Source organism: Lathamus discolor, chromosome 6 (assembly GCF_037157495.1).
Source record: "Lathamus discolor isolate bLatDis1 chromosome 6, bLatDis1.hap1, whole genome shotgun sequence".
NCBI classification, from domain to species: Eukaryota; Metazoa; Chordata; class Aves; order Psittaciformes; family Psittacidae; genus Lathamus; species Lathamus discolor.
This window is the reverse complement of record NC_088889.1, coordinates 1,018,118-1,030,506: the sequence shown is the minus strand read 5'-3', so window position 1 is coordinate 1,030,506 and position 12,389 is coordinate 1,018,118. Positions and strand designations below refer to the sequence as shown.

Sequence of the window (12,389 nt, the reverse complement as noted above, 5' to 3'; positions counted from 1 at the left end):
CCAGCAGGAGAGCTGTGCAGACCAGTTGGGTTTCTGCCCTTCTGCTAGTGACAGATTTTACAGGAAAGTCCTTTTTTTAGTTGATGAATGAGATCAAAATCCATGGCCTCGATGCAGACTCCTTGCAAGAGACCTGAAGACTGGAAACAGGAATATGTGACAAGTCAAATGCTACAGACTCCTCTGCCATCAAGATGTTTCTGGTCAGGAACACTTCACACACTCAAGGACTTGAAGGCAGCATGTCCATCACAACAGCAGTGTGCTATGTAAGGCCTGGAGAACAGCTTCAAGGACCACCCCTCTTCCTGGGCTATGTCAGTGCTGGGTACTTCACTGTCACCATGCTCAGAGCAAGTTCCTCCAAGCAAAGCCCCAGAGCTGCCTGCAGATACAAAGAACCCTGAATAAGAAAAATGAGAATCTTCCTGTTTGAACTGCACCACTGTCTAGACTAAACACTGCAAGGTTGGCTGAAGAGAGCTAATATGGGTTCATCTCCGACAATCTCATCACTGCCAAACCAGGCAATGAGCCATGTCTCTGACAAGGAACATCAGTGGAATATTCCAACCTTCGTCTGTTAAGAAGTTGAGCAAGTTTCTAGAAGGAAAAGGTTGGGAAGGGTTCTGATGTGCTGTTAGCTGGGAGCCCCTGGTGCAGCTTGTTCTCCCCTGCAGCTTTCTCCCTACACCACCACAGGGGGAATCCAGAACAGTTCCTGGGTTCAAAATGATGTGCAAGTGAAAATACACCCTGTGAAGCTGGTAAAACAGGGACTGATTATTTTGGATGACCTGAAACGCATGGAGGGATCCAAGTCCAGCTGCAAAAGCCTTCACAGGGATGATATGAGAAAGGACCAGATGCTGGGTTCTGCCACCAGCATGAACAGGCCAATGAGGTCAGCTCTGATGTGCATCAAGCAGAGCCATGACCCTCAGCAGTGAGGGGGGAAGTCACCTTTCCACCGAGAAACAGAGCAGTAGGTGGTGGTGGTGATGGCAAGGATGAAGACGTGGAGCTCAGGTTGAGTCTCTGCTGGGTGAGCTTCTCCAGCTCACTGAAGGAATGGCACAGACTGAAGCAGCAGTGACACTCTGGTGACTGATGATTCTCCTACATTTCAATCTTTAACAGAAGCAAAGGAGTTTTTCCAACCCCAACACAAGGACCAGAAGATTGTGAATGGTGCTAAGGAGAGGAGCTCAGCAGTGAGAGGCAGAGACCTCTTCTTACCTTTGAGTTGGAGGCACGTCCCACACCAGTAGGTCCAACACCAAGCAGCAGCCTGCCACTGCTGAATGTCCTGAATCCGACTAAGCAATGTGGCTTGCCCTTCTTCCCCCTCTAGGAGTCAAAGCCTTGCAAGGGAAACTGATCTTCCGAGAGTGTTGGAACCCTAAATTCTGAACACAGACACTTTTGCGTTGGTCAGTGACAGACAATGAACATCCCTTGAAGCCAGATGTTGCCTTAGACTTAAGACATGGGCTCAGGCAGTTTGAGACATTACCACTAAAACTTAAAAGAACAAAGCTTTCTCAGGCCTTACATGGTCTGCAGAAACAAAAGCAGCAAGGACAAATATGATGCTGAAGTAGGAACAGTTTGAAAGTACACACACTGCTCTCTGTGGGTGCACTTCACCTCCAGTCCACTTTGCTATAGGGGGTCCTCTGATCTGCAAGAGGAGCCACGAGAGCTCCAGAGGAGCAGGGGCCATCTGGAAGACAGCTCAGGAAAAGAAGCACCTTTAAGAAGCACATCTGGGTTTTAGTTTGGGCCCTATTGCCCTTAGAAGGTACATCCAAGGACTGCAGCTCCTGGCTCTCAGTCTGACAGTGGAGCTCAGCTCTGCCCATAAGCCAGTGGCACTCCAGCTAATTCACACATTACATTGTCTAAAGAGTAACCAGTTAATACAAACTGAGGTTAAAACCAGTGCCCACAGAATGCCCTTCACAACAGCTGCTCTCTAACCAGGTGTAGTGAGAATGCCACCTCCAACCCAAAAGAACACAAGGCAGATGCTTTGGGATTAGGTCTCTTTGTCCCTGCCAAGCTGAACTACTGCCGTGAGATGGATGCCAACAAGCTGGAGCAAATTCAAAGCAGTGAAGCTGCACATGGTATATACAAGAGGACTGGCTTACGGGTCATCCATGAAGTCGTAGATCTCCCTCATGGCCACACCTCCCACATTGACAAAAAAGACAAGTCGCAGCAGGACCAAGTAGTGCTCTGGTGGCATCCAAAGGACAAACTTCAAGTAAAAGGTGTTGAGCTCTGCCAATAAAAACTGAGAAAAAGGACATTTTAATTACATTGAGGAGACTTCACTGAATAAAGGCTGGAATCTCCCTCTCTCCCTGCAGGAGCCCCCCACCATTCCTCTGTCACACAAAGTCCCACTCAGTACTGCTGAGGGCATCATCAGCAGCTGCAGCAGCGACCACCAGTTGGGTTTAAGTATTTCCTGTGTGTTGGAAGAGGTGTTAAAACCACACAGCAGAAAGCTGGGCAAGCACTGCCCTAATGCTGAACAGGTTAACTGGGAGTTGGAATGCCTGCAGAACCACTGATAACAAACCCCAAAAGCAACAGCTTCTCCTTTCACTATCATATAGAATCTGGCTGGGGAGCCTCACAGGAACAAGAGGCGGAAGCTGCACACCTTGGGGTGCCTGGTTTCTTACATGTCACTGCCAAAGTCAACTCAGGAGAACGGCTTATACCTCTATAGCAAAACGTTGTGGAGCGATCTGCCTGGCAGTGTGGTTAGTGAGCAAGCAGACACACGTCTCTTGCTTCCAAAGAAATGGTAACAAATGGCATTGAGCATTGGGTCAGCCAAAAGAGTGAGCCAATACCTGAAGCTGCTTCTGAACTGTCTGCTCAAGCAGGCTTTGCTAAAGAAAACATTATTGTCCCAAAGACTGGTACAAATGCAATGGAATCTCTCGGTTGCAAAAGCTGCTCCAGCACCTAATCCCCAGTGTCATCAGGTGCAAAGGAAGCTTCCAGAGGAACTCCTACTTTATTTACACAGGCACATTTACTGTACTGCTCCCATGAGCTGTGGGACCCTCAGCAAGGCTGCTGTGCCACGTGAACCTGGCAATGTTTGGCTGGTGGAACTCGGGTGATGTGAACGTGTTCAGTGATGTGAGCCTGCGTTCACTGACGGGGCTCACAGCCTGCCTGGCGCTGCTCATGTACCCACAGACAGCACCTACAGACCTCCTGAAGCAACCCAGCTCTGAGTACGACATCAGTGTGACAGGCAGTGCTGTTGTAAGCGGGGTGGTGGTTGCCAAGCTGGCTGATGTGTCCCACTCAGCAAACAGGAATTGGGAGCTTCACCCCAAAATGAACCACCGCCAGATTTCATATCCCACAGATTTCAAGATGCTTAAAGGTCTGGCGTTCTAGCAACTGTTATCCTGTATCACAGCACTAATACAGAACCTGGTTAATGCCCACTGTCACTGGAATCACTGGAAGTGTCACAGGGTTGGTTAAACTTACAGGTGCTGAACTAAGTTTGAGTGGCTCAGAGCAGAGCCAAGCGGCATCCCATGGACAGCACTAAAGCCAAAGTCCCTCAGCTGACAAGAGACAGGAGTGGGGAAAAGCACTTAAATGGCCAAGTTTATCCTCCCTGTCAGTGTCATGTGGCTGCAAAAGGGGAGCTAGGAATTCCATGGTGCACTCCCTAACACCAGTTCAGAAGAAGGAGGCAAGAGTGTCAATTTGCTGGCACTGCTGGAGAGCCCAACTTCTGCTGTTGTCTAAATGGGGAGCTGATTTACTTGAACTGGTCAAGCTGGATCCTGGGAACACCACCACATGCTACATGTTCAATGGAACATGAAGAAAGGAAAATCTGGGATAACTGGATTATTTAAGTCTGCGTAACAATATTATCCAAACCTGTGTGCTCCAGGAGCTGCTCAGAGCTAAGAGAGAGAAGTCCAAGGCTCTGGTGACAGCCCTCTCCAGCTGTAAGAGCATATGTACCTGCTTCAGACCCAGAGAAACCAGCCCCTTCTACCCAAAGCCAATGTTTGTGGTGCAGCAGTGACTTGTGAACGATGTGTAGATCAGTTTATATTGCTCACCCTGCAGATCAACACTGTTCAGCAAGTACGGACAGGTATTTGTGCAATGAATCTGTCCACTGCACCAGAGCCATGGAAACAGGAGCCTCTTCTGCAGGGGTTGGACTGAAGGAACATCACCATGCTGAGTCTCACCTGAGTTACCTTTGTACAGCGCCTCGAGTGCTACAGAACATGAAGTCAAATGATAGAGAAAAGGCAAAGTAGTTTCCTTACCACAAAGATGATGCCACAAACTGCCAGCCACCGGCGCAGGCTGGACGCCGGCTTCCACTCAAACTTCACCCAGCTGTAGGGGGTGAACTGGAAGACAATTCTCTTCATTTTACCCCTGGAAAAGAACAGAGCACATGGAAGAAACAGCCCACGAGCCATCCCCTGACACTTCCCTTCGAGATACTAGCTCAAGCGTACAAAATGCCTCCATTTCCTCCATCAAAACTACCACTTAGTGAGATGAACATCCTGAGTCAGCGAAAAGCCTGGGTTTGGACTATCAGCCTTAATATACCTCACCCACTGCAGTAAGCAGTTCCTCAGCCCTGCTTTGCTCAGCAAAGACATTACAGAAAAGCATGTCTCATTACTGGTACAGGACTGCTATATCATTACTGGCACAGGACTACAAGGGATCTATTACATGTTAAGTTTCAGTATCCCAGTTACTCCAAAGTTCTGATTACTCAGGAATGCACTATTTGCACAAGAAGAGACCCGAGCTGTGAATGAAAGGGTATGATCCTGACTTGGATTCCTGCATCTCCTTTAACTCTTGTATTAAATCAGCTCATTTCCACCAGATGCCTACATTCCTACACATTAGACAATGCTCCTGACAGCTCTATTGCCAAAAACTTCACATGCCAGCTCAATAACACACAACCAAGCTTCCAACAGTAACAAGATACTGGAATGACCCCAACACACCCCGATTCTTTCATTCACATCAGCCCAACAGAACAACCCCTCAGTAACCACAGTCTTTATAGCATGGGCCCAAACTTTGTGCTGTGCTACTGCTTGTGCAGTTACCTTCAACACCAACTTACTTGTATGTAGGAATGTTCCAAAGTCCTTGCCATTTGTATGTTTTCAAAGAGAGCCAAGACAGAGTCTTCATCCCACAGTAAATTCCTAACCCATTACACAGGATCACATCCATTATCCACTGAAAGGAGAGAAAATCCACAGTAAATTCCTAATCCATTACACAGGATCACATCCATTATCCACTGAAAAGAGAAGGACAGGCATGCTGGAGAAGAAACACTAAAGCTTGGAGAAGGGAAGGTACTGTAGTAACCACTCCATGCAGATACCCTCTCAGTCTTGAAGACTGAACATCGCAGAGAAGGGATCTCAAACCAAGCACAAGTGTTGTGCAGGTCATGGCTGCAGGTTCTCTTTTGCTGTATTTGTTCTGCTACAGAACAGACCTCATCCTCCTTACTATGAGCTCAACTCCAGTCTTAAGTGAGAGCTTTAAAAACACAGCAAAAAATGTCTCTGAACATGTTCGTACAGAAGGGATTTTACTGTGCCCAACAGCTTCACGCAGTCTTTATGCTCCAGGCTGCCTCCAGGCTCACGATGTGAAACTAAACAGGGGATTTCTCCCCATGCCAAGCATTAATTCTGGAGATGGAGCTCTTGAGCCGAAATAAACTGGCTGCTCTCTGTGTTCAAGGAGGAGCACAGAGCCTTCATTTCATAAGTGGTTTTGATGGCAAAAGAGCTTTACTTGGTGTCTTTATACATAATGCCTTTATCCTTATACATACAATCACGTAGCAAATAACCATTCCAGGCCTGGGAAAGAGCTTGCACTGCGAGAGTAAACCCAGGCTGAGATAACACGAGAGCCATCGCTCTGTGCTCTGACTGGGTCATTGCCTTCCCTCTGGTAACCGATTTCTGTCTCAGAGGAACACAGAAAATCCAAGTGTGCCACTTCAGGCTGCAGAGCTTGGCTTTGCCACAGAGAAACTACATCACAGCAGCCCCTCTGGCTTGAAAACTACCCACAAGCAGCAGCATCTGAGGAGAACGCTCAGACCATCCCCTGCAGAGACCAGGCAGCTCCTCAGAGAGGCCAAACGTTTGTCTTTTAGGACCTGTTCATAACCCACTCCAGACGTCCCAAACACAGTGATATTTACTGTTACACTGTTCTAATTACACAGTGACAGTAATATTTCCTGTTATAATGACACACTGTGCTAACCACAGCAATATTTACTGGTGTCAGAGAACAGTGCAGGTGGGTTTGCACACAAGCATGAGCTGGACACAAGCTGCACTGAGTCTGGTTTGGGGGGGTTTTAAGAGGCAAGAAACATCCCTATCAGAAGTGTTATACACAGAGTTTGACCTTTCTCTTAATCTCAGATTTTATGGTTTTACCATCATCAAATGGTTGAAAAAGCTTTAGAATCTTTCCATGGTGTGAAATGAACCAAACCAAGCACTTAACCATGTGCAAGAGGTCGAAATCCCACAAAATACAGTGACAAACATATTACACACTCAGCAGGTAGAAGCACCAATGCCCCTGAGCTGCAGCAGCCACATGCACATCTTAGGGCACAGGCACATGAGAGGATTTAGTGCGCCTCACTTCCTGCCCCGTCCCTTCAAGAGACAACTTCCATGTAGGCAAATGCATCGTGATCTGTGCGGTACGTACGTGATCCCACCAACATTCACTGAAGTTCGGAAGCTGGTGTTCCAGGCTGTACTCCAGAAACTCGAACATCACACTGATGATCATACACATCCACCAGTCCCGAATCATCAGCGTCTGTGCAGAGGCAGAAAAGTGACTTTCAAACATCCACAGCAGTTACACAACAGTAAAATCCATTACAAAAATGAGCCCTTGAACATCAGCCTGAGCAGAACCGGACACCACTTAGAGTAACACCCTTTAGAAACCTAAATACAGGAGAACTCCACTCATCCTGCAAGGACACTGCTCAGATTTAGGTTTACAACAGTGCATTAAAATTCCTATGTTTTTCCCCAATTTCAAAACCTCTGGACTCAGAACACAGGACACAGTGTGCTTTGCTTAGCAGTTATTTCTGTGACTGAGTATCTTGTCTCCAGCATCCAGAAAAGGACCAGGAAACTCCTGACAACCTTGTTTTTATGATGTGATAGCCTACTAAAGCTGAATATTCACAGGCCTCCAAGCTTGTCAAGTATGGCTAATGGACAAGGCAGGCACTGAGGAGTGTAAATGATGGCATCAACACCATTACATGGAAGAACAAAGGCAGGTAAGATAGGATCAGCTGCACAGGGTGCAGGGACATCTAGTCCAGGTCATGCTTTGCTAGAATGTTGGACCAGATGGTGCTTGAGGTCCCCCCAGGCTGGGATTGTGTTAATCGGTAGGGAGGAAATCAGTTAAACAAATGGAATCACTGGATGTGATCACCACTGGTAGCATCATCCTAATGCTGCTCAAAACAGGCTTTTCAGAGCCTGCTTAGCACAGACCAAAGAAGTCACCTGCGCTGAATCTCAGCCCTGGGCTGGGACACTGGGTCTCTATTACACCAGCTCCCAGCTCGTGAGGGTGAGCAGTGAAGAACAGCATCTTCATCCACATTCAGCACAAGGATTCAGCTGCGCTGCAGTCCTAGGACACCCCCATCACCTCAGCCTGATGTAAAGCAACGTAATACTGCTTGGAAAGAAATGAGGTGACCAAGCATGGTCAGCAGGGGAAGGAAATGAAACAGCTTTTCATGTAGTACACACACACTCTAGTTCACAGATGACTGCCTGGTATAATTGCTCACAAAGGCTGGCATCACCCAAACAGAAGCAGTCAAGCTTCAAAAGAACAGCACCATAACAGAAATGGAACAGAAAGCCCATTCTTACCTTCAGGTACCAGCCAAAGAAGTGAGCAGGGACAAATCCATCCAGTTTGTCCTATAAACCAAGAGGAGAGCGTGGGTCACTCTGCACTACAACCATCACACCTCAAGACTTTAAGCAGCAATAAACTTCAGTGGGTTCATATCTAAATATAGATGTATGTCATGAGTTTCTTTGTTCTCAAGCACAGTGAACAAGGAAGCCATTTCCAATGCAAAGTCAACACTTTTAAGGGGAAGAAACTGCAATTAGGACGGTATTGATAAAGCAGAGGTCGGGAGGGGGTGAGTAGACGAGCTGTGTGGACCGGTTTAAACCACGACAAGAGGTTACCTTTTTAATGCTAAATGTCAAGCTCCTTGCCTTCCAAGTGGCTCACATTCCAGCCAGAACAAGAACATGCATTTCTTCCTCATACACATCTTGTACCTAGTAAAGCTTCTTCAATCTTACCAGTCCTGCCCCCATAAACCCCTGGGCAAAGAGTGCCCTTCTCCCTCCTCGCTTTGGTGCAGGACTGGAAAAGGGCAGCTGTAACTCTCAGTTATTCCCGCTCCAGATGCACTGCAGGCTTGCAGAGCAGACCCAAAGGACTCTGCGCTCCTCACTACACAAGCACCAACAGCTCCATGTCACCAGAGAGCTGTAAATAACCCTTACTCCTTTGCCCTTGAATTTCAGGTCTTCTGTTTGCCAGCAACACACAACGACCTGGTGGCTTCTGGTACTCAGACAAGGCCAACTTCAGTTGCTTGAGCAACCTGCTCTAGGGGAAGGTGTCCCTGCCCATGGCAGAGGGGTGGAACAAGATGATCTTTAAGGTCCCTTCCAACACAAACCACTATGATGCAGCTTGGGACTGGTCTTGGGTCAGTGGGATTGAGTGCGCCCACAGCAAGTTTGCTGATGACACCAAGCTGTGTGGTTCGGCTGATATGCTGGAGGGAAGGGATGCCATCCAGAGGGACCTTGACACGCTTGTGAGGTGGGCTGATGCCAACCTTATGAAGTTCAACCATGACATGTAGTGACAGGACAAGGGGTAACGGGTTCAAACTGAAACAGGGGAAGTTTAGATTGGATCGAAGGAGGAAATTCTTTCCTGTGAGGGTGCTGAGGCACTGGAATGGGTTGCCCAGGGAGGTTGTGAGTGCTCCATCCCTGGCAGTGTTCAAGGCCAGGTTGGATGAAGCCTTGGGTGGGATGGTTTAGTGTGAGGTGTCCCTGCCCATGGCAGGGGGTTGGAACTGGATGATCTTGAGGTCCTTTCCAACCCGAACTATTCTATGATTCTAACTTTTGGACCTTGTGGCTTAAGGTGACTGAGCAATAGGCTCTTGAAGCACTCAAATACACCCAAACTCCTGGGGAAAAGGTTGACATCAGTAACGTGAGAAAGAAGGGCTGTTAAACAGTTCATACTCTCTGCTGGGCAATGCAGTGAGGATACAAAGAGACACATCCCCATCTGGTTGACAGGAAAGGTCAAGAGAAGAGAAACAAAGCAGCTAAAGAATCAGTTATGACTTGTTCTATGATTCAGCACTCACAGAGACTCCCAACTGCACTCTGCAGAGCTCACTTGAGCAATCTTTACCAGAAAAGTCAGGCTCAGCAGCAGCTTTCTCTGCCTCTTACCCAGATGTTGTGAAATGGATCCGTTTCATTGCCAGGATCATAGACGAGGCAGTTGCCACCATAGTCCCTTTCTGGCAAAGGAACACCCAAATGTGGGTCAATGTACTTCATGAACTGCCGCCCGTCCTGGACTGTCTGCAAGAGGAACATAGAGAGCATGTTTCCCTCTTAGTGAGCATCCATGCACAGGAAAGGATAAAGTTAACTAAGGTCAATGCTGTAGCTTCAGATGGGTGCTGGGTTTCTTTATTCATTTGTTTCAGAACAGTTACTGAGACACCCCCAGCCCTCAGCACATCACACAGCAAAGATACCCAACTCCAGGGCCCCCAGTGCTAAATGTGGAGTTAACAGTGACCAGGGAATGGAGCAAAGATGAAAACTCATCCTCCCCACCATCCACTGCCCTTCCTCTCCCCTGCTCCAGCTTGGAAAGGGTGAGGAAGCAGCAGCCAGGGCCGTGCTGTAACGCACAGCAGAGAAACCACAGAGCAGCTCAGTGAATAAAGAGCCATTTCAAACACGGCCCCGCTACAGCACAGGGAATGAACTGGAAGCAAAGAGGGAGGAAGAAGGTACCAAAACATCAGTTCTAAGCAGTGACCAGAACTTGAACTCATTCTTTAGTCACTCAGGCACACATTTGCTGAGTCAGCGATTCCCAGCTGCTGGGTCAGGGTTTCACAGCAGGAGCAATGGGATGCCTGTGAGTGACCAGCAACAGTAAAGGCAGGGCAAGGCAAAAGGATTTAATAGCAATAGTGAAATTACAGACTAAAACCACTAAGGTCACATTGAGACAAGTTTCAGCTCCAAGCGAGCCTGTATTTGCTCTTAAGGAAGTTTAGTCACAGACTCAGCATCATTTCAACCTTATTTAAAGCTGTGCGAAGTAATGATGTATTTTTAGTAGAGCTGAGCCACAGTCAGTGTGCCCTGAGCCACTGAAGGGCTGGAGACACAACACACTGCCCAGGGAAGCAAAGCAGCTCCAGGCTCTGCCACCAGAACTCACAGCTAAATAGGGACACCCCGTAAAGATGGGTGTAAGAATGTACCCAGTGTGGCTGCAGCTTGGCCAGAGCATCATTTACAAGGAGCCTGGAAAAAACAGCGTGCCATGGAGCAGGAACAACTTAAGGACTACAGGAAACCTGGAGAGGGGCTTTGGCCAAGGGCCTGTAGGGACAGGCCAAGGGGAATGGCTTGAACCTGCCCGAGGGGAGACTGAGCTGAGCTCTTAGGCAGAAGCTCTTCCCTGGGAGGGTGCTGAGGCGCTGGCACAGGGTGCCCAGAGAAGCTGTGGCTGCCCCATCCCTGGCAGTGCTCAAGGCCAGGTTGGACACAGGGGCTTGGAGCAAGCTGCTCCAGTGGAAGGGGTCCCTGCCCGTGGCAGGGGTTGGAGCTGGAGGAGCTTTAAGGTCCCTTTCAACCCAAACCAGGCTGGGATTCTATGAGCCTCCGAAATCTGAAGCTCTTGGCACTCAAACTCAGTTTGCAGTGGGGTGCACACACAGGAACACAACAGATCTGTTACCCGTGCCTGGTTCACTGCTATTGCTTATCTCAAAACACTTCCACTGCTGCATTTCTGAGAGGCCACAGAAGTGGGAAAGCCTGGAGAAGATTCTCATTTACCAAAGGACAAGAATATGGTTAAAAACACCTTGGAAGTGCCAGAAGCACGTCTGGCTGGGCAAAACATCACCCTCAGCTCACTGCCACTACACAAATGGTGCACCAAGTCTGGTTCCTTGCAAAAAGCCCCAACCATTCAAATTACCCAGCACAGCCTGAGCCTAACTGGGGCTTAGACAAGGTGAAATATGCTTGGATTATCATTTTCCCCTCAATCTGGAAGTGCCTTTCAGTAGCACCATGATTTGGTTTCACAGAAGTGAAGAACATCCGCTGCAGTCAGCGAGAATCCTGAAGGATTTTATATGCGCATTACACTGGTTCGTATTAGAGGTCTGGGTCACTTACCTGAAAGAGGATAAAGATGAGGAAGAGCTCATAGACAACGCTGACACACAGCCAAAACCGCCAGTAAGCTACAGAGAGACACAAAGGGGATGTCAGCAAACAGCAGCTACTCAGTTCCTGCAGCTCAACTCCACATGAAGAGGGATGCTCCCAGCAAGAACTAGAGCCCAGCACTCCAGTGATGAGCTCACCACGCTTCCTGAAGGGTGCGGCCAGAAGAGGCCCTTTAACTGCCACACAGGCTGCTACCTGCGTTTGCCAGAGCAGCTCAGGCAGTGACCTGGATGTGGGAGATTGGATCAGGATCCATAAGAACACTTCAATACAATGAACCGAATCCTGCGGAATCAGAAGGAACCATTCATGCCACCTGCAGTGCTTTCCAGCAGGCCCTGGAAGGGAGCCACATCCTTCTGGAACTAAGCTCGTTTCTCACTTATCCTGACATGTCCAGCCTGGGTTTTCCCAGCTCTATCACAGCCAACATCTGCCCAAGAGCTGCTAAACCAGACAGGACCAAGAGCAGCAGGAACTGCTGCGTTTGCAAGCCCATCTGTCCCCCTGGAGACAAGGTGGTGGTTTCCTCAAGCACAGAAAGCGCTGCAAAATACCAAATATCTTACCTTTCAGTGGGAATGAATAAAAGAGTACCCCAAAACGCACCAATTGCCAGAGGCAAGACCTGCGAGACCATCGGAAGCTCTTCATAACAGGAGAAGCACCAGGTAACATTCTGCTGCTGCACAGCAT

General features: G+C 48.4%; 1 protein-coding gene across 1 annotated transcript in view; it reads right to left on the bottom strand.

The window, feature by feature from the left end:
- PTDSS2 (phosphatidylserine synthase 2) overlaps positions 1-12,389 on the bottom strand; it is a 39,662-nt gene that overhangs the window by 6,369 nt on the left and 20,904 nt on the right. Inside the window, exons 4-10 of the mRNA XM_065684035.1 lie at positions 11,640-11,707; positions 9,654-9,788; positions 8,019-8,069; positions 6,811-6,924; positions 5,174-5,292; positions 4,341-4,455; positions 2,157-2,302 (exon numbers count right to left, since the gene is read on the bottom strand). Of these exons, the coding sequence (XP_065540107.1) occupies positions 2,157-2,302; positions 4,341-4,455; positions 5,174-5,292; positions 6,811-6,924; positions 8,019-8,069; positions 9,654-9,788; positions 11,640-11,707 (748 nt within the window). The remainder of the gene's footprint in view (positions 1-2,156; positions 2,303-4,340; positions 4,456-5,173; positions 5,293-6,810; positions 6,925-8,018; positions 8,070-9,653; positions 9,789-11,639; positions 11,708-12,389) is intronic.